The sequence below is a fragment of the Bombus flavifrons genome, chromosome 7, assembly GCF_040668555.2.
Source record: "Bombus flavifrons isolate JBK064 chromosome 7, iyBomFlav1_principal, whole genome shotgun sequence".
NCBI classification, from domain to species: domain Eukaryota; kingdom Metazoa; phylum Arthropoda; class Insecta; order Hymenoptera; family Apidae; genus Bombus; species Bombus flavifrons.
Window position 1 is genome coordinate 10042172 of NC_138448.1, and position 22691 is coordinate 10064862.

At 39.1% G+C, this 22691-nt stretch overlaps 1 protein-coding gene across 31 annotated transcripts in view; it reads left to right on the forward strand.

Annotated features, from left to right (window-relative positions):
• LOC138182092 (ankyrin-3) overlaps positions 1 to 22691 on the forward strand; it is a 93555-nt gene that overhangs the window by 58418 nt on the left and 12446 nt on the right. For 24 of the 31 annotated variants that reach the window (XR_011173692.1, XR_011173696.1, XR_011173698.1 and 21 more), the window contains 8 exons: positions 649 to 838; positions 1236 to 1371; positions 1468 to 1798; positions 1874 to 2077; positions 4406 to 4647; positions 4782 to 4833; positions 5387 to 5614; positions 7848 to 22199. Coding sequence is in view for 9 of the 31 variants with exons in the window: in XM_069117655.1 (XP_068973756.1) it covers positions 649 to 838; positions 1236 to 1371; positions 1468 to 1798; positions 1874 to 2077; positions 4406 to 4647; positions 4782 to 4833; positions 5387 to 5614; positions 7848 to 22199 (15735 nt within the window). In the remaining 22 variants the exon portion in view is untranslated. Of the gene's footprint in view, positions 1 to 639; positions 839 to 1235; positions 1372 to 1467; positions 1799 to 1873; positions 2078 to 4405; positions 4648 to 4781; positions 4834 to 5386; positions 5615 to 7847; positions 22200 to 22691 lie in introns of all 31 variants that reach the window. The other 7 variants (XR_011173712.1, XR_011173713.1, XR_011173714.1 and 4 more) reach the window with 3 other exon arrangements.

The window sequence follows — 22691 nt, forward strand, 5'->3', positions numbered from 1 at the left end:
TCAACATGAAATGACGTAGTCTTCGTCGTACTAATTACTTTATATCTTACAAAGGAAAATTATATTTACATATTTATTATACGATTATATTTGTTTACGCAATATCTTCCGACAATTAAAAGTTTCTTATTATAACAATATTAATAAGTACTCGCATTTCTTGATACTTTAAGCCCGGTATTAGTGTCACGATAATCTGATTTATGAGAGGAATTTAAGATTATTACTTGTCCTAATTACGACTTAAACGAACATTGACACAGAATGCAAGATTAACTCCTCCCACTGCAATGTATTACGATTCCAATGTAACTGTACGAGCCCTTCGATTGTTTTCTTAAACAATATTTTCTCTATAACGGCTTCTGCAGATTTATTCAATTTCAGTTACCTAAGTTTCTTTTCAATATTTCAATCTTTAATTATTCTTTACTCCATTACGAAACTAGAGAACGTAGAAGACGTAGTGTACAAAGTACTCGACAATCAAAGGGCAGACGCGAATATCCCGGGCTAAAAGCGTCGTATTGTAATTAATCTCGGTCGCATCGGATTTGATATCCCACACATATCACTTCTGCCGATTCTCCATTCGCAGCACGGACATATTTTAATAATGTTATTGGACTTGGTATGTATGTCGTTCAGGGGGTCAGTCTCGGGCAGTCTGGGAGGATGTCACCGGTTCGACGCCATTGACGTTCGTGAAAGATTGCGTTTCCTTTACTACCACGGTATCTGCTCGCTTCTGGTTAATGGATTGTCGGAATATCTCCGAAGCCACGAAAATGGCTACGGAGTTATACACACACGCGACACATGTACCTTTTATGGCTAAGTACGTTTTTGATGTACCTAAGATTAATCGTGTAAAAGACAAATAATCCGTACTGTAATCGCAGGTAGAACATTTCTTCTAAAAATCGGATATCGTTTCTATGCCGGGGTAAGACGAGTAAGGAGAGAGCTCGCTTAGCTTGAGTAGTGCATCGCCTAGTGACGATTATTCATAGAAATATTCATTTCATTCCATGTATCTGTTCCTTCGAACACCAATTTTCTATTATAGAAAGAGAATTCCGATTTTTATAATATATATCGGTATACCGTAGAAAGAGATAGTGTTTTTGATCAGCGCAGACTCTGTTTCGCAATATCAAGTTGATTACGTTTTACCTGCATGATTACAATTACGTTTAGACAGGAAATGTTACCGATACCTATTTCGTCTTCAGATTTGTAGTATTTGCAAAGCGAGTAGATCCACTGGAGGCAAGGCTGCGCGTATTTTGTATGACCGACGATAAAGAAGATAAGACTTTAGAAAATCAAGAGCACTTCACGGAAGTTGCGAAGAGCCGAGACGTCGAGGTAAATACACATATGTACATAAGAAATTACGTGAATCACTCGTTGTAATTACCGCATTGTTAACACGTATTAATCGCCATGGAAACGTTCCCATAGGTACTGGAAGGTAAAACACAGTATATGGAATTTTCGGGTAACCTTGTGCCGGTATTGAAGAGCGGCGAGCAGCTTCAATTACCGTTCAGAGCATTCAAAGAGAATAGAGTTCCGTTCACGGCGAGAATAAAGGATCCGGACGCTGCGGACATGATGGGTCGCATAATGTTCATGAGCGAGCCGAAGGTTCCTAAGGGCGAGTTGCCGCAGACGCCGATTTGCACGTTAAATATTTTATTGCCAGAGAAAATTTCTTCGGAACCCGCTGCCTCGGAGGTGGATTTGTTAGAGCTGTCGAAGAATTATAGTTTTCTACGCGATGGTGGCATAAGTACGTGAATTTCTCACGCTGATTACGAAGGAAATCCGAGCTTGTATGAATCACTGACGTTAATTGTGTCTGTAGGTCGTCCAGATGCTATTCACAGAGCAACCATTCGGTTGACTGATATCGCAAATCTGTTGGATAAAGACTGGGAAAAACTCGCGGAAGAGTTAAATATTCCACCAAACGAGGTATCAACGATTAAACAAGAATATGCGAATAAACCAGCCCAGCAAGCCGCAGCGATGCTTAAAGTTTGGCAGAGCAATGGAAACAAAGCTACAGGTAAGCTTTATAAGCGTTATATAATGTTGTTTTCGACCGATCTTGTTTTTGAATATTTAAAATCTAAAATTTCATTCAGCATGTTAAATCCGATTTCTTTATATCATCTGATGCTCTTTATATAACGTCGACATAAGTTTTCATAACACTGTGTACCTTGCAATTATTTTCCGTAATTAACTCGAATGCCAAGATTTTTATCATATTTACAAACTTATATACTGACAATCTAAATATGTTTTTTAGAATTGTTTATTAATGAGACCGTCGTATCTTCGTTCTCGAAAATATTATCGATGAATAGTTGATTATATTTACGCGAGTAACATATTCACTGGGACGTTCCAATAGACTTTGAACATCTGAATACTTGGTGACCAAAGAGAAATTTTAAATATACGATAAGACTCATAACTTAAGATGATCATTTATATTTTTAGTCATTATTTGACGAGTTTCATTAATTGAGCGATAACGAAACAAGTATTGTCGATGTCGAAACACGCACTGTTGCTGATTTCCATTATTTCATCTTTATAAATACACTTACAGTTCAATTCGATTCGATATGATTCAGTTCTTGGAGTTCTAATAATGCTACCATTCGCTCGCTTTTATTTCGAAATTTTCATTAAGCTATATTTACAGTCTCGTTCCGATTAATTCGATTATCTCAGTTTCAGTTATTTCAGATTTTCTTCGTAAATAATTTTATTTTCAACATTTTTGCGCATCAGGATAAATCTTAATAGAATAGCTCATTTTCCTAAAGTCATGTCCGTTGGTAAACATTAGATATAGTAATATATAGTAAAATTTAAACAGAACCTGTTTCTTGGCAAGGTCGATTAATCAGGCAGGCGCGTTTGACTAAGACGCGTGGAATCTGAGGAGCAACGTAGTTGGTGATCTCATCCTGCATTATTATGCCTGACATAAACCTATGGACTGCTTTCCCCCTCTTTTTTTACCAGTATTAATGACGCTGATATACAGCAGAAATGCACGTAGCACATCGTTTCTGTTCTGCAATCGGTTAAAACAAACAGAAGTACGCGCCATCTCAAGAAGAATACAGTGAAAGTGACAGTGCATTCGGTCGTTTCCCAAGTTCCGTGTTCCTATAATAATCTGTTCAATTTATTCGAACGTTCTTATTTATTTTATTCTTGCGAGGGCATAAACGCAAAAATGTTTATATCTTTATATCAAGAATATCAAAACAAAGCGACTAACACGTACGTCAGTGAACTTTCGTTATTGTTTAGGCGGCCACATTGTCAAAGACGACAGATTACTGTAACTTCAGGTCTGTATTAGGTCAAGGACAATCATTAGCAAGAAAAATACATCCTTAATGTTCTTCTGAAGTGACGTGAATATAAATAAACTTTCTTTAGTTTGTGAGATTGACCAATTATTTTTAAAAAGTTATTATTGATGCGAAAATAATACGTTTGGGACGGTAAAAGAATTTCTGTGTAAAATATCTGAAGAAAAAGAAAAGAATTCGTTAGGTATCTGATTCCACGAGCAGCATAAATACATATTTAATATTGTTGTTACGTCAGCGTTATTTTGTGTTTGCTAAGTGTGACGGGATTGAAAGAAATATTTTATCAGTTGTACGGCGATCTTTTACAACCATTTAATTTCGATAATTTCTCGTATCAAGCTTCAATCTTTTTACGTTTACTTTTCTGTGTTTAGAGCGAATAAGCAAATAAAACCGCGATTATAGCTTCCAAGTTTTTAAATTGTAATTGTAATTTCAATGATATATCTAATAAGTAAAAATTGCTAGTTTTCAGATTAATAATATAACTATTATTTTTATTCCTTTATTATTACAGAAAGATGTGTGTACTTCTGTGTAATAGAAACGAAGAAATATTAAAACCTTTAATTAAAATAATAAAAACTTAATCGTAACTAACAGAATATTAAGATTGCAACATATACTTCCGCTCAAAAGATTGGACTACCTTCTGCTGTTTCGACGATACAATCTTTTTCGTGCAGTTTTCTGAGCAATAAGAATTCTACGTTTAGAATAATAATATAATAATTCTACATTTTAAAGCTAAACTATAGCTTAGCGATGATGAATAATAAAATAACACAATAAAAGTATTATAATTCTAACTTTCATTTTTAAATAGAATTAATTACAGCTTACTATGGAAGAATAATATTATAAATAAAATATTTATTTGCTCAAAAAGTCATTATTTCTTTTGATATCGTAACACGCTCCAAACTTATGGGCGGAAGTGTATATGTTATTATTTATTGCTTTATGTAAAAATTATATTTGTATGTTTGTAGGCAATACTTTGGAAAAAGCATTGAACAAAATTGGCCGCGAGGACATTGTGAGAAAGTGTATATTCAATGTCGAATTGGTCACTGATGACGTAGAAAAGGCCGTCGCAAGAGTTCGATTAGATCAACCTGGATTTGATTCCTTAAAAGAAGAATTGGGTCCTTCAAGGGACACTTCTCTTCGCCGTGATGCAACGATGGATCCAAAGATGAATCCTGACTATGATGATTATAACAAAAGCAAGGTTTGTATTTTGGAGAAACAATTAGTATCACGGTGTAATTTATATTTTACATCGATGTTCTATTTTTAAAGTTATGTATTTTATTATTTTATTCGAAAGCGCATTTTTATCGAAGTAATTTATTCTGCTCTTAGGAATCTGGATCTATGGAAGACTTGAATATCAGTGACACTAAACGCGATACATGTATGTATTTTTTATTATGTGATTTAAATAATTATAATTTCTAAATTAAACTCTTTCTGATATGATAAAGAAAGTATTCTTGAAATTGAACGACGTTTAACGTTACACTTGTCCGATTACAATACCAGAAAGGATATGACATCACTGCCTGTATTATTTCTATGAATAACACGCCGGCTCCTTTTTCGTGTCATTGCTAAGAAAAAATATGTGAAATCATAAGTTTCGCCTCACACTTCTTAGAAGGCACATTAATGATATCGCTGTTTGTAACATCTGTTTACATAGCGCCATACTTGCTGCAGTTGCACATTCATAAGTTTTATTTCAAAAACTTCAGCGATATTTTATAAAACACATATTGTTTCTTTTCTCAATAACGATTTACGAAATTAAAAATCGATTTCTATAGTTATTAAGTTGTTGTCTATTCAGGCTATGTGATAATACTCTCTAACAGATCCCCCTCTTCTCCTGTATATATTGTTCTGGCGCTTTAATAAAGCCTGAATTTTTCACGGCATTTAAATCACATTTTCTTCGCACTTAACAGCGATACAGCATGTCACGATCACAAACGGCACTGTATTCAATGGAACCTCGACCCCCATCAAAGATAAATACGCAAGCGAGGAGAAAGAGTTAGGGGACACAATGGCCGAATTTCTCGAGCACAAATGTCACGTTGCCGATACGATGAGCAAAAAGTCACGCGATGAAGTTGACGACAAAGACAAAAAACGACAGAGGGTGATCGCAGACGCCAACAAAATAGTTTCTGGTAAGTAATTTGAGCTTTTTTTGAAAAAAAAAAAATGGTGGGTTGAGGGGCCGTGCTTCGATTAGCTACTTCAGAAAATAATAATAAAAAAAATTACATTCATTACGCGACTTATGGAAATCATCATTTACGATAATACTTCTTTACAAAAGGAAAAAAGGATCTGTAGCAGCATGATTAATTTAACGCGATAATGTCACGCTTTGTTACAGAACAACTTATATTAACCACTTATTGATAAAGTTTCAGTCGCTAGTGCTAAATAGTTCTCAAGAATTCGCTTTTTAGTGATATCGTGTTCCTAGCTATAGTATATCTCGATATGCAAATAGACGTAATGATTTTTCAATATACTTTTATGTATTATCTGTATATAAATGTATATTCTCTCCATTATATTAATTAAACGTATAACTTGTAGAACTTACATAAGGGAGTTATGATCCTTTATTAGTGTTTCAACTGTTGCATATTATATGTAAATTAAACTAATGAATAATAGATACACTTTAATTTGTTAAACATTAAGATGCTAATAGCTGTATATGGCTTTTAGTATTTGCAAAACTGTGTGTTATTTGTATAATTTAAATAAATTATATTATTATTATAATTTAATATATAATAATTATTTTGCTTGGTCAAATTAATTTCTTTATTTGTTCCGTTGATATAGCGAGCATAAGCCGAAAATCGAAAATAAATAAAAAATGTGATATAAAATATTAATGTTGTTTCATGTGCGATTTAAAGAATATAACTTTGAAAATAATTCTACACTTCTGTAAGATTGTATGTACTTTATTCTTTATTATTATTTCATATTTATACCTATGTTCATTATAAACTTGAATCAGTTAATTGTAAGATTAAAATTTCGCAGTTATTAAAAAATGTAAAACATCAATGTCTTTTTATGTTATATCATTTTCAATATTTCACACGTGATCTGTCAATTTGTGTTTCTTTCAATAAATTGAAAATATCATCTGTTTTTCATAAAAGTTTCGCTCTATTCTTAGTTTTATTATGATTTTCGCTATGTACTATACACCGCTACAAATAAATTACTTAATTACTTGCTTGTTATTTTCAAAACAATAATTTAAACCATAAAGTCGAGAGCAGTAATTATTGTTTTGGAAATATTTTTTATCAGGAATCATTACTTACAATGTTATTATTGATCAGATATATTTTTTGATATTAGAGTCTAGGTGATTTTTAAAAGTATAGCACTGCATTGACTCTGGACACGATTCACATCTGTGAAAGTTGTTAACTATGAAACATTGTTGGCACTAGAACATTTACTTCTTTTACTTTGTCATCTTTTTACTTTATCATCTTTTACTTTCACTCACAGGTTCTGGAGGGCTGATGCGGATTCCTTCAAATTTATCAGCTTGCTTTTATTTTAATTACGTAATGAATTATTTATTTTATCGCCTCTCAATTACATCTCATATCTACTGTATTATAATGCGAACTCTCAGTGTCTTCACTTAATGATCCACTAATAGTCTTCTATTTCTTCGACACATCCCATTAATTTGTTTCAGCAAGGTTTTGCTGCAATTTTTTAGCGTTGCATGAGTGGCCAAATTTGTGTGGCCTAATTGTGCGGACGCACAGAGCAGCTGTCATTGTCGCATACACTTATTTCGACATTCTTATCTGAAAAATAACACATTTTCAGAAAAAATTTATGGTGAAAATTCACACTAAAAATTTATATGGACAATGGTGAAACTTGTTATTCCAAAAATACAAACAAGATAAACTCACGCCATTTAATAGTTCTTTCTTCCATTACGATTCAATTCGCTATTCGTAAATATCAATAATATCGTAAATTTTTATTGTTGTAGCGTTAAAGTTATGTACCAGCGGCAATTTGACGCGATTGATATGTATTCACAAATTAAACTTGGATTTTCTACAGAATACATAATTCGTTCCTCGCAGCATTTTAATGCTTATTATTTTTATTTTTTATTAGACTGTTATTTGTTTAAATATAAGTGTAATCATTCGATGGAAAGATGGCTGCTCTATAGCACACACGTACCACGCACAAAACCACACGAGAGTCTAACCGCTGTTCTCAAAGAGCAATATCGAGCGAGCCGGCTTACACTAATGATGACGAAATGAAATAAAACAAACAAATGTGTTCTTCCTATTTTGCAACGTTTACAGATGCCTAAAATATGTAATAATTAATTAACAGGTGTAATAGCAGACGCAGAGAAAAAGAAGGAGAAGTTAGCGAAGGAAGGGTGGTCGGTGGTTTGTGATGATGATGCGCGGGACAATAAAGAGGCAAGAGGTGCTATAGTTCAAAGTTTTGTTAGGGATCAATTCGTTGACAAAGAACCTAAGGATAAGGTCGTTAAATCCGATGAAAAACTAATTGTCGATCGAACGCCAGTTATCGAACCACCGATAATTAAACAACGTTACATTCGCGATGGGAAGGGAGATGCGATTATTGCATCGAAAACTATAGTTTCAGCCATCGACGATAAGAGTCAACTACCAGTGATTACTCAGACTATCACGATTAAAGAGATAGATCAAACGATACCCACAGACACAGCGACGATCTCCAATGGTAAACAGATTATCATAAGCAAAAAGGAAATGCTGTCTAAAGAAGGTAAGGAAATTGATGAAAAACTAACAACTCCTAGCATAAGTATTAAAAAACAAGATGTAAAATTGCCAGAAATAGCTAAAGAAGTTCCACAAGACGAACAGAAGCAAGAATTGCCGAAAGAGGCTGTTGCCAAGACTAACATTCCAAAAGAAACGAAACCTGCGGTTGATAAGCAAGTATCTGCTTATGAGACCGTTTACAGTGTTCAGCATCCATCTACACAGCCAGATGAGAAGCAAGAGGATGAATCGAAGAAATCAAAAGATAAGAGCGGAGGCATACTCTCGGGCATTTTCAAGGGATCCAAACTTAAGAAGAGCAAGTCGAAAGGATCAAAGGACACGTCCTTGGACAGTGGCGACGAAGAAATAAAAGTACCAGTGCCTACAGTTACGGAACATCAAACGCAGCAACCTACTTTCGTTTCATATGATACACACGTAGATTATAAACCTATTGAAACGAGCGTGTTACCTGACGTTAAATTGGCTACCATGCAATTCTTAGATGACTCCAGGCGCAGTGATTTGAATGTACACGTACCTGATATCGCAGTCAGCTCGACTCAAATCGAGAGAAGGGAAGTGAAAGAGGAACCGAAAGTAACGGTTAAAGAATCAGATGATCGTACTGGAACTATGGCAAGTGATGCAAGCGACCAAGAGAAAGAGAAGGGTGGTGGTTTCTTTGGTATATTTAAGAGTCCTAAATCAAAAGAGAAAAAGTTAAAGAAAAGCAAGGAAGCATCTTTCGACAGTGGTGACGAAGAACTTCGAATCGCCACAGAGAAATTCTTGGACGATACACGAAAGATTGCTGAAACTACCATTGTTCCTTCTGCTCCTAAAGTTGACACAAAACAAGACCTGCATACGTTTTCGTCGTCGGTTCATTATGAGGAAGATACACCTAAAGATAAAATAAACGGACACTCATATGATATCTCGGAAGTAAAAAAGAAATTAGACACAGATAGAAGTACTCCTCACAAAGAAATGAATGGAAAATCAGATATTAAGAAACATAAAGACCAGAAAGAACACAGCGTGGAAAGGTATACCGGTAAGCCAGAAGAAAAGCTAGAATCACCGGATAAACAAAAAGAAGATGAAAAGGAAGTAGATGAGGAAGGTAAAGATAAGAGCGGCGGATTCTTCGGCATGTTCAAGAGTCCAAAACTGAAAAGTAAAAAGAGAAGTTCATCTAGAGAAAAGAATTCATCTAAAGAAACATCCTTCGACAGTGGAGATGAAGAAACACGACAATTGACAGCCACTTTTTTGGACGACACGAAAAAGATTGCAGACAGTCTGCATCATGAAGATTGGAAGCCAATTCCTGAAAAAGTAACAACTGATACGGCCCCTGATGAATCTGCAGACTCTGCTGATAAAGACAAGGGAAGTGGAATCTTCAGCAAATTCCGAAGTCCAAAATTGACTAGAGCATCGCGAAGCAGGTCTCGGGAAAAGAGCACTCCACCGCAAGAACCAGTAACAAGTCCAGATAGTTCAATCCGAGAAGCTACTGCGAAATTCCTAGAAGATACAAGAAACCTTGCAAATCTATCATTCGATGTACCAGACAAAGTAGACGATGCGAAGAAAGCGAAAGAGAAAATAACAATAGAAATCAAGGAAGATGTTGATGATACCAAAAAGAAAATATCATCAGGAATAGATGTAATTGTAGACGGCACAGAGACAGCAAAAGATAAAGCTGCGAAAGAAGCTAAGAAAGCTAAGGAAAAGACAGGTGGATTTTTATCTGGATTATTCAAAGGTACAAAACACGCTGCGGATGAAGCTACTGAAGAACTCAAAGATGCTCTTGATGAAACAAAGAAAGAAGTCGTTGAAGGAAAAGATCGTGCACAGGAAGTGGTAGAAGGGAAATTGAAAGATCTCGACGCAACGAAAGACAAAGCAGTTTCAGAAGCAAAGCAAGGACAGGAAAGGATCACCATTGTTGTAAAAGACACTAAAGATGCGATTAGTGGAAAGGTATCTGAGGCTGCGCAGCAAGTTTCGGATACTGGTAAAGCTGTTGGTGAAAAAGTAGCTGATGGAGGAAAGCGAGTCACAGAAGAGGTAGATACTATCATATATGGTATGACTGACAGCGTGAAAGCTACAAAGGACAAAACAGCGGCATACTCAAAAGATGTTAAAGACAAAATTGTAACAGGTGCTAAAGACGCTAAAGATACGGTTATAACGGGTGCAAAAGAAGCGGAGCATAAAGTAAGTGAAAAAGTAGCTGAAGGAACGCAGAAAGTAACCGACACTGGTAAAGCAGTTTCTGGTAAAGTAGTCGAAGGAGTAAAGGATGTTGAGATAAAAGCAGAATCAGCTACACGAAGCGTGATTGATGGCGCAAAGGTAACGAAAGATAAAGTAACTAAAGAGATTAAACAAGATACTAAAATAGCGAAAGAAAAGATATCATCTGGAATAGACACAGTGGTAGACGGTGCAGCAGCAACAAAGGATAAAGCTAGCAAGGACGCAAAGAAAGTAAAAGAGAAGGCAGGTGGTTTCTTCTCAGGTATCTTCAAGAGCGCAAAACACGCGGCTGATGAAGTTTCTGAAGACGTCAAAGACTTCGTCGATGAAAGGAAGAAGGAGGCTGCAGAAGAGACAGCTCGTGCTCGTGAGAAAACGGCAGGAAAGTTAAAGGACGCTGATGCAGCGAAGGATAAAGCTGTTGCAGAAGCAAAGACCGCGAAGGACAAAGCAGCAGCAACTGTGAAGGATACTAAAGACGCAATAGACAAAAAGATATCGGAAGCTGTAGAGAAAGTGTCTGATGCTGAGAAAGTGTTCGGCAAAAAGACAACTGATGAAGTGACGCGTATTGAAGAAAAAGTGGATGGCGCGATCCATGTTGTGGTTGATGGCGTAGTAGCAACGAAAGAAAAGGCAGCTGCGACAGCGAAGGATGCTAAAGACACAGTTGCAGCAGGTGCAAAAGATGCAGAAATTAAAGTAATAACAGCTGCCAAACATACGAAGGACACAGTAAGTGAAGAAGTTACAGGTGGTGTAGAAAAGGTGAAAGATACAGGCAAAGCTGTCACTGATAAAATTGTTCAGCAAGCAAAGGACGCGGAGGCAAAAGCTGAAGCTGCTGCAAAAAATGTGGCTGAAGATGCTAAAGCAACAAAAGATAAAGTAGCGAAAGAAATTAAAGAAGATACTGAAGCAGTAAAACATAAGATAGCATCCGGAATAGACTCAGCAGCAGATACTGCAGCGGCAGCGAAAGATAAAGCTGCTAAAGAAGCTAAAAGAGCTAAAGAAAAGGCCGGTGGCTTTTTGTCTGGTTTATTCAAAGGTGCAAAGCATTCTGTAGATGAAGTTTCAGACGACGTTAAAGAGTTCCTTGAGGAAACGAAGAGGGAAGCATCAGAAGAGAAAGACCGTCTACGTGCTGCTGCAGACGCAAAATTAAAAGATATAGAAGCAGCGAAAGATAGAGCATCTGCAGACGCTAGAGATGCAAAAGACAAGCTTGCAACCGCTGCGAAAGATACTAAAGACACAGTATTCACAAAAGTGTCTGATGCTACGCACAAGGTATCAGATGCAGGTAAAACTGTTGGTGAAATAGTAAGTGATGAACTGAAAAGAGCTGAAGAGAAAACTGAAAGTGTAGCTCGGGGAGTAGTCGATGGAGCAAAGGAGGTGAAAGACAAAACCGCTACAGATATGAACGACGCAAAAGGAAAAGTTCTAACTGCTGCAAAGGACATCAAGGATGAAGTCAGCGACAAAGTAGTTGAAGGTGCACAGAAAGTAGCTGATACCAGTAAAGCAGTTGGTGACAAAGTAGCCGAAGGAGTGAAAGGTGCAGAAGCGAAGGTTGAGGCAGCAGCGAAAGGAGTAAGTGATGGTGCAAAGGAAACGAAAGACAAGGTTGCAAAAGAGATTAAAGAAGATGTCGACGCTGTAAAGCAGAAGGTATCTTCTGGAATTGATGGAGTTGCAGATAGCGCCGCAGCTGCGAAGGATAAAGCTAGCAAGGACGCAAAGAAAGCAAAAGAGAAGGCAGGTGGTTTCTTCTCGGGTATCTTCAAGAGCGCAAAACACGCGGCTGATGAAGTTTCTGAAGACGTCAAAGACTTCGTCGATGAAAGGAAGAAGGAGGCTGTAGAAGAAACAGCTCGTGCTCGTGAGAAAACAGCTGGAAAGTTAAAGGACGTTGATACAGCGAAGGATAAAGCTATTGCAGAAGCAAAGACCGCGAAGGATAAAGCTGTTGCAGAAGCAAGGACCGCGAAGGACAAAGCAGCAGCAACTGTGAAGGATACTAAAGACGCAATAGACAAAAAGATATCGGAAGCTGTGGAGAAAGTGTCTGATGCTGAGAAAGTGTTCGGCAAAAAGACAGCTGATGAAGTGACGCGCATTGAAGAAAAAGTGGATGGCGCGATCCATGTTGTGGTTGATGGCGTAGTAACAACGAAAGAAAAGGCAGCTGCGACAGCGAAGGATGCTAAAGACACAGTTGCAACAGGTGCAAAAGATGCAGAAATTAAAGTAATAACAGTTGCAAAACATACGAAGGACACAGTAAGTGAAGAAGTTACAGGTGCTGTAGAAAAGGTGAAAGATGCAGGCAAAGCTGTCACTGATAAAATTGTTCAGCAAGCAAAGGATGCGGAGACAAAAGCTGAAGCTGCTGCAAAAAATGTGGCTGAAGATGCTAAAGCAACAAAAGATAAAGTAGCGAAAGAAATTAAAGAAGATACTGAAGCAGTAAAACATAAGATAGCATCCGGAATAGACTCAGCAGCAGATACTGCAGCGGCAGCGAAAGATAAGGCTGCTAAAGAAGCTAAAAGAGCTAAAGAAAAGGCCGGTGGCTTTTTGTCTGGTTTATTCAAAGGTGCAAAGCATTCTGTAGATGAAGTTTCAGACGACGTTAAAGAGTTCCTTGAGGAAACGAAGAGGGAAGCATCAGAAGAGAAAGACCGTCTACGTGCTGCTGCAGACGCAAAATTAAAAGATATAGAAGCAGCGAAAGACAGAGCATCTGCAGACGCTAGAGATGCAAAAGACAAGCTTGCAACCGCTGCGAAAGATACTAAAGACACAGTATTCACAAAAGTGTCTGATGCTACGCACAAGGTATCAGATGCAGGTAAAACTGTTGGTGAAAAAGTAAGTGATGAACTGAAAAGAGTTGAAGAGAAAACTGAAAGTGTAGCTCGGGGAGTAGTCGATGGAGCAAAGGAGGTGAAAGACAAAACCGCTACAGATATGAAAGACGCAAAAGGAAAAGTTCTAACTGCTGCAAAGGACATCAGGGATGAAGTCAGCGACAAAGTAGTTGAAGGTGCACAGAAAGTAGTTGATACTAGTAAAGCAGTTGGTGACAAAGTAGCCGAAGGAGTGAAAGGTGCAGAAGCGAAGGTTGAGGCAGCAGCGAAAGGAGTAAGTGATGGTGCAAAGGAAACGAAAGACAAGGTTGCAAAAGAGATTAAAGAAGATGTCGACGCTGTAAAGCAGAAGGTATCTTCTGGAATTGATGGAGTTGCAGATAGCGCCGCAGCTGCGAAGGATAAAGCTAGCAAGGACGCAAAGAAAGCAAAAGAGAAGGCAGGTGGTTTCTTCTCGGGTATCTTCAAGAGCGCAAAACACGCGGCTGATGAAGTTTCTGGAGACGTCAAAGACTTCGTCGATGAAAGAAAGAAGGAGGCTGTAGAAGAAACAGCTCGTGCTCGTGAGAAAACAGCTGGAAAGTTAAAGGACGTTGATACAGCGAAGGATAAAGCTGTTGCAGAAGCAAAGACCGCGAAGGACAAAGCAGCAGCAACTGTGAAGGATACTAAAGACGCAATAGACAAAAAGATATCGGAAGCTGTGGAGAAAGTGTCTGATGCTGAGAAAGTGTTCGGCAAAAAGACAGCTGATGAAGTGACGCGCATTGAAGAAAAAGTGGATGGCGCGATCCATGTTGTGGTTGATGGCGTAGTAACAACGAAAGAAAAGGCAGCTGCGACAGCGAAGGATGCTAAAGACACAGTTGCAGCAGGTGCAAAAGATGCAGAAATTAAAGTAATAACAGTTGCAAAACATACGAAGGACACAGTAAGTGAAGAAGTTACAGGTGCTGTAGAAAAGGTGAAAGATACACGCAAAGCTGTCACTGATAAAATTGTTCAGCAAGCAAAGGATGCGGAGGCAAAAGCTGAAGCTGCTGCAAAAGATGTGGCTGAAGATGCTAAAGCAACAAAAGATAAAGTAGCGAAAGAAATTAAAGAAGATACTGAAGCAGTAAAACATAAGATAGCATCCGGAATAGACTCAGCAGCAGATACTGCAGCGGCAGCGAAAGATAAGGCTGCGAAAGAAGCTAAAAAAGCTAAAGAAAAGGCGGGCAGTTTTCTCTCTGGTCTATTTAAGGGTGCGAAACATGCAACAGATGAAGTTGCAGACGATGTTACAGAGTTCCTTGAGGAAAGAAAGAGAGAATCTTCAGAAGAAAAAGCTCTTGCGCACGCAGCAATGGAAAAGAAGATCGAAGATGTGGCTGAAGCGACAGATAAAGCAGTTGCAGGAATTAAAGGCACAACAGGTAAGATCGTGACCTCCGCAAGAGACACGAAGGATAAAGTTGCAACGGAAATGAAATATACGGAAGAAAAGATAGAATCTGCATCTCGAGAAATAGGTGATAGTACAAAGGCAGCTAAAGACAAGGTGGTTACTGATATGAAAGACGTGAAAGACAAAACGGCAATAGCTGTAAAGGATATCAAGGATAAAGTCAGCGAGAAAGTAGCTGACAGCTCGCAGAAGGTAATAGACACTGGCAAGGACGTGGAAGAAAAGATCGCAACTGGTGCAAAAACAGCTGGTGATAAAGCAAAAGCATCTGCTCACGAAGTAGCTGAAAATGCAAAATTGGCGAAAGAAAAACTGGAAAAAGAAGTTAGAGAAGATACAGCTGCAGTGAAACAAAAGATTTCATCAGGTATAGATGCGGTTGCAGATGGTGCAGATACAGCAAAGGAAAAGATCACGAAGGAAGCAAAGAAAACTAAGGAAAAAGGTGTAGGTTTCTTCTCGGGCCTGTTCAAAGGAGCAAAACACGCAGCTGAAGAGGTCTCCGAAGAGGTGAAGGAATTCTATGACGAAACAAAGAAAGACGCAACTGAAGAAGAAGCACGTGCTCGTGCTTCTATGGAAAAAACTCTAAAAGATGTCGATCTCGCAAAAGATAAAGCAGTTGCAGAAGTGAAAGATACAAAAGCTAAGATGACAACAGCTGTAAAAGACACCAGAGGTAAGGCTAGTGACACTGTATCTGATGGTGTCCAAACAGTGAAAGATATTGGTAAAACTGTGAGTGATAAGATAGTAGATAGTACAAAACAGGCAGAAGCTAAAGCAGAAGCTGTTGCTTACAAGGTAGCTGATGATGCCAAAGCAGCGAAAGATAAAATTGTTGCAGACGTAAAGGATACTACAGAGACGATAACAATTGCAGCAAAGGACACGAAAGATAAAATCTCAGAGAAATCATCAGAAGGAGCAGAGAAAGTATCAGCCATTACCAAAACTATTGGTGAGAAAGTTGTAGATGGTGTGGAGAAAGCTAAAAGCAAAACAGACACAGTTGTTCATGGATTAGCAGAGGAGGCAAAAGTAATGAAAGATAAAGGAACCAAGGAAATCAAAGATAGCACCGATGCCGTGAAACAAACAGTTTCTTCTGGAATAGATGTTGTAGCAGACAGTGTAGCTGTAGCTAAAGACAAAGCAGCCAAAGATGCTAAGAAAGCTAAAGAGAAGGGTAGCGGCTTCCTAAACGGGTTGTTTAAAAGTGCGAAGCAAGCGGCTGATGACGTTTCAGGAGACGTTAAGGACTTTCTCGAAGAAGCAAAAAGAGAAGCCTCTGAAGAAAAAGCTCGTGCCCATGAAGCAATGGAAAAGAAGATTGAAGACATGGCTGCAGCAAAAGACAAGACAGCTACAGAAATACAGGATACAAAGGACAAAGTTGCAACTGCTGTAAAAGATGCTAAGGTTGCAGTTGGTGAAAAAGTATCTGAAGCTGCGCAAAAGGTCTCAGATGCTGGCAAAGCTGCTGGAGAGAAAGTAATCGATGGCGTGAAACGAGTTGAAGAACAAGTAGATACTAAAGTTCATGATGTGGCTGACAGCGTAGTATTAGCAAAGGATAAGACCGCTGCTGAGATTAAGGACGCTAAAGATAAAATGAAGACGATTGCTAAGGACAAAGTGGACAAAGTTAGCGAACAAGTGATCGACGGTAAGCAAAAAGTGACAGATACTGGTAAAGCATTAAAGGAAGGCATCGTGATTGGTATTAAAAAGGCTGACGATAAAGTGGAGGCAGTTGCAGAAGACGTAACGAGTGGCGCAAAAGCAGCAAAAGATAAAGTAGTCACGGATGTTCAGAAAGATGCTGAAATTGTAAAGCAGAAAGTATCTTCAGGCGTAGATACAGTTGCAGATAGTGTAACATCTGCTAAGGACAAAGCTACGAAAGAAGCTAAAAAAGCCAAGGAGAAGACTGGCGGTTTCTTTTCTGGTTTATTTAAGGGTGTAAAACATGCGGCAGATGAAATGTCTGAAGACGTCAAAGAATTTGTGGATGAAACGAAGAAAGAAGCTGTCGAGGAAGAAGCTCGTGCTCGTGAAGCAGCAGCAGAGAAATTAAAAGACATCGACACAGCGAAAGATAAGGGAATCGCAGTTATGAAGGATACGAAGGACAAAATGGTAACAGGAGTAAAAGACACCAAGGATAAAGTTGGCGATAAAGTTTCTGAAGCTGCACAAAAAGTATCCGATACTAGCAAAACTGTCGGCGAAAAAGTAACAGACAGTATCAAACAAATTGGAACAGTTGCAGGTGCTACCGTTTACCAAGTAGCAGATGGTGCAAAAGCAGCGAAGGATAAAGTGACGACCGATGTAAAGGATGTTAAAGATAAAGTGGCAATTGATGTAAAGGATATTAAAGACAAAACTGTTGCGACTGCAAGAGATACTAAAGACAAAATTGCTGAGAAAGTAGTTGAGAGTGCGCAAAAGGTCTCAGACGCCGGCAAAGCTGTCGGACATAAAGTTGCAGATGACGCAGAAAAAGCTAAGGATAAAGTTGAAGCAGTTGCTCATGAAATAGCAATTGAGACGAAAGAAGTAAAAGGGAAAGTGTCTAAAGAAGTTCGCGATGACGCTGAAACTGTGAAACAGAAAGTATCAGGAGCAGTAGATACAGTAGCAGATACTGTACCAGCTGCCAAAGACAAAGTTGTTAAGGAAGCAAAGAAAGCTAAAGAAAAAGGTAGCGGTTTCCTTTCTGGACTGTTCAAGGGAACAAAACACACTGCGGATGAAATTTCTGGAGACGTTAAGGACTTCCTCGAAGAAACGAAGAGGGAATCCTCTGAAGAAAAAGCTCTTGCACACGCAGCAATGGAAAAGAAGATCGAAGATATGGCTGGAACGAAAGATAGTGCAGTTACTGGAATTAAACACAAAACAGACAAAATCGTGGCCTCCGTCAAAGATACAAAGGATGATGTTGGGGCGAAAATTTCTGGTGGCTTACAAAAAGTATCAGATGCTGGTGCAGCTATTGGTGATAAAACAGCAGCAGCAACTCACGAAGTAACGGATGAAGCTAAATTAGTGAAAGACAAAGTAACTTCAGACTTGAAGGATGCTAAGGAGACAGTAGCAACCACTGCAAAGGACACAAAAGATAAAATCACAGAGAAAGTATCAGAGGGAATACGAAATGTATCAGACACTACCAAAGTCATTGGCGAGAAAATTGTTGATGGGGTACAAAAAGTTGAAGATAAAACGGCCACTGTTGCTCACGGTATTACTGATGGCGCAAAGGCAGCAAAAGACAAAGCTGCTAAAGAAGTCAAGGAAGACGTTGAAGCAGTAAAGCAAAAGGCATCATCTGGTATAGATGCAGTTGTAGAAGGTACAGAGGCAGCGAAGGACAAGGCTGCGAAAGAAGCTAAAAAAGCCAAGGAGAAGACTGGCGGTTTCTTTTCTGGTTTATTTAAGGGTGTAAAACATGCAGCAGATGAAATGTCCGAAGACGTCAAGGAATTTGTAGATGAAACGAAGAAAGAAGCTGTCGAGGAGGAAACCCGTGCTCGTGAAGCAGCAGCGGAGAAATTAAAAGATATTGACGCAGCGAAAGATAAAGCAGCTGCAGGATTAAGAGACGCAAAAGATAAGGTTACAACTGCTGCGAAGGATACCAAGGACACAGTGTTTGCTAAATTATCATATAGCACGCAAAAGGTATCAGACGTAGGCCACGCTACTGGTGAAAAGGTAGCTGATGGAGTGAAACAGGCTGAGGAGAAAACCGAAAGTGCAGCTCGAGAAATAGTCGATGCCACAAAGGAGATGAAGGATAAAGTAGCAGCGGATGTGAAAGATGCTAAAGATAAAACTGCTGCAGCCGCAAAGGACGCTAAAGATAAAATTTCTGAGAAGGTAGTTGGAGGTGTACAAATGGTAGCGGACTCCGGTAAAGCTGTTGGAGACAAAGTTACAGGTGGAGCAGGAAAAGTCAAGGATAAAATTGAGATAGTCGGTCATGAAATAGCAACTGAGACGAAACAGATGAAGGACAAAGTATCTAAGGAAATTCAAGACGACGCTGAAGCAGTAAAACAGAAAGTTTCATCAGGAGCAACTGCAATTGTAGATGAAGCTACCGCGGCAAAAGACAAAGCAGCCAAAGAAGCTAAGAAAGCTAAAGAAAAGGGTAGCGGTTTTCTAACTGGATTGTTTAAGAGTACGAAGCAGGCAGCTGATGACGTCTCAGGAGACGTTAAGGACTTTCTCGAAGAAGCAAAACGAGAAGCCTCTTTAGAAAAAGCTCGTGCCCATGAAGCAATGGAAAAGAAGATTGAAGACATGGCTGCAGCAAAAGACAAGACAGCTACAGAAATACAGGATACAAAGGACAAAGTTGCAACTGCTGTAAAAGATGCTAAGGTTGCAGTTGGTGAAAAAGTATCTGAAGCTGCGCAAAAGGTCTCAGATGCTGGCAAAGCTGCTGGAGAGAAAGTAATCGATGGCGTGAAACGAGTTGAAGAACAAGTAGATACTAAAGTTCATGATGTGGCTGACAGCGTAGTATTAGCAAAGGATAAGACCGCTGCTGAGATTAAGGACGCTAAAGATAAAATGAAGACGATTGCTAAGGACAAAGTGGACAAAGTTAGCGAACAAGTGATCGACGGTAAGCAAAAAGTGACAGATACTGGTAAAGCATTAAAGGAAGGCATCGTGGATGGTGTTAAAAAGGCTGACGATAAAGTGGAGGCAATTGCAGAAGACGTAGCGAGTGGCGCAAAAGCAGCAAAAGATAAAGTAGTCACGGATGTTCAGAAAGATGCTGAAATTGTAAAGCAGAAAGTATCTTCAGGCGTAGATACAGTTGCAGATAGTGTAACATCTGCTAAGGACAAAGCTACGAAAGAAGCTAAAAAAGCCAAGGAGAAGACTGGCGGTTTCTTTTCTGGTTTATTTAAGGGTGTAAAACATGCGGCAGATGAAATGTCCGAAGACGTCAAAGAATTCGTAGATGAAACGAAGAAAGAAGCTGTCGAGGAAGAAGCTCGTGCTCGTGAAGCAGCAGCAGAGAAATTAAAAGACATCGACGCAGCTAAGGATAAAGCAACTGCGGAATTAAAATCAGTAAAAGATAATGTGAAAACTACTGTAAAAGAGACGAAGGATTCAGTTTCTGAGAAAATATCTGAAGGAGTACATAAAACATCAGACGTAGGTAAAACTGTAGGTGGAAAAGTTATCGACGGAGTGAAAATAGTAGAAGCAAAAACAGAAGCAACTGCACGAGACATTGCTGAAGGTGCTAAAACAGCTAAGGATAAAGTAGTTACTGAAGCGAAGGATGCTAAAGATGCAGTTACAACCGCTGCCAAAGACGCCAAAGATAAGGTAAGCAAGAAAGTATCCGAAGATGCACAGGAGGTTACTAGCATTGGTAAAGCAGTTACTGATAAAATAGTTGATGGAGCCAGAGACACCAAAGCAAAAGTAGAATCAGCTGCGCGAAGCGTGGCTGATGACGCGAAAGCCGCAAAAGATAAGGTTGCTGAAGAGGTCAAGGAAGAGACTGAAATGGCAAAACAAAAGATAACATCCGGAATAGACACAGTGGTGGATGGCACAACAGCTGCAAAGGATAAGGCTGGAAAGGAAGTTAAAAAAGCCAAAGAAAAGACCGGCGGTTTTCTATCAGGATTGATCAAAGGTGTCAAACACACAGCAGATGAGGTTTCAGGAGACGTCAGAGAATTCGTTGATGAGACGAAGAAAAAAGCCGCTGAAGAGGAAATGCGTGCTCGTGAAGCACTTGCTAGCAAAGCAAAAGAAGTTGACACGGTAAAACAACAAGCTGTTGCTGGTATGGAAGTCACCAAGGATAAAGTTACAGCTGGTGTAAAGGACACTAGGGATAAAGTTAGTGAGAAAGTAACTGGTGCCATACAAAAGGTATCTGATGCTGGTAGAATTGGCGGCGATAAAGTTATCGAGGGAGCGAAAAGCGTAGAAGCAGAAGCAGAAACTGCTGTGCGAGAAGTCGCTGAGGGTGGTAAGGCAACTAAGGATAAAGTAGTTACGGATGTAAAAGATGTTGGAGAGAAAGTTTCAACTACTGCAAGGGATGCGAAGGACAAAATCAGTCAAAAGGTACTTGGTGCTGCATATGCTATATCGGATGCTGGCAAAGCTGTAAGCGTTCAAGCTACTGATGCGGTTAAGAAAACGGAAGAAAAAGTAGGAACAGCTGTTCAGGGTACGACCGATGGAGCGAAAGCAGCGAAAGAAAAATTGGTCACAGAAGTTAAGGAGGATACTTCTATCGTAAAACAAAAAGTCTCATCTGGATTGGACACAGTCGTGAATGGAGCAAAAACAGCGAAAGACAAAGCTTCGAAGGAGGGTAAAAAGGCCAAGGAAAAGAGTGGTGGCTTCTTTTCTGGCCTCATTAAAAGCGCAAAACACGCTGCGGATGAAGTATCTGGCGATGTGAAGGAGTTTGTTGATGGAACGAAAAAGGAGGCCGTAGAGGAAGAAGCTCGTGCCCGAGAGGTGGCGTCTGGCAAAAGAAAAGATGTTGATGCTGCTGTGGGTAAATCCGTTGCAGATGCGAGAGCTACCAAAGACAAAGTTCAAACTGGCGTAAAAGAAACTAAAACCATAGTCAGCACGAAAGTGTCTGAGGGTGTACAAAAGGTATCGGATACCGGCAGAGCTGTTGGCGAAAAGGTGTATGATACCGAAAGATCTTTCGAAGAAATGTTACCGAGTCAAGTAGAACAAAGGTACGTCGTAGATAGCAGTCAACATAAAAGCGGCGTAGCTGCATTTTTAGAAGAGATGAAGCGCGATGCAGCGTGGGACAAAGTACATTTTCAAGACGTTCATTTGTACGAAAACGTTGACACCATGTACGCTAAGCAAGCGAAGCCCGAATCAAGAACTCCAAAACATGGGAAAGACGTGAAATCTACGACAGAAATTGTTACCCCTTTAGTTTTCGGTACACACGATCCTATTTTTGGCGTAGGTTCCGAGGCACAGATCAGACTGTCCGATGTAAGCACTAGAGACGATGATCGTGTCAGCGAACCGATATCCAAGAAAATATCTCGCATTCCACAAAAAGTTAGTTCCTCGAGAGACCGATTAACTAGCTCCAGTAGTTCGTCGGATAGTTCCAGTAGTACGGTTAGAATAGTAAACGTGATTAGCGAAGTAGAGCACCTCGAGCCTCACACACGACAGACCGTCACCACAGTCGTAAGAAAGTCTGTGCGGACGGCAGCGACCCCACCACCCAGTCCCGCCGAGTACACTGACAGTAGAATCGAAGGTATCTTGCAATAATTGCGTTATCCATATTACATACCAGCTGTGTGTAACATGATTAATTAAGTTGACGCTTTTCTATAACTTATGTTTTGGTAGTCATACCAAAATGGCCAAAGAGGCCATTGCACTCTGTCATTCATAATGAACTCTAACACTTCTGATTTCAATCACTTTTAGTGTACTAATGTCTATATGATCTTTTATAAAGCAAGAACGTCGAACGTACTATAAAGTGAAACAACGTGTTCTTTGTCTTCATTGAAAAAATAAAAGAATAATGTTTATCACGAATACGTGATTTAGTAATTACATAAGAACACTATGACTTATGGTTTTATTTAAAATCTGTTTTACTTTTAGTGTACACGTGTATAGACAGTTTATGTAATTATTGATTTAATACATGCACTTTATAGTATGAGAAATCTAAACGAAAAGAAAATACGTGATCGACCGTAGTAAAAGACATATGCAAAACAACGTGTTTACATTA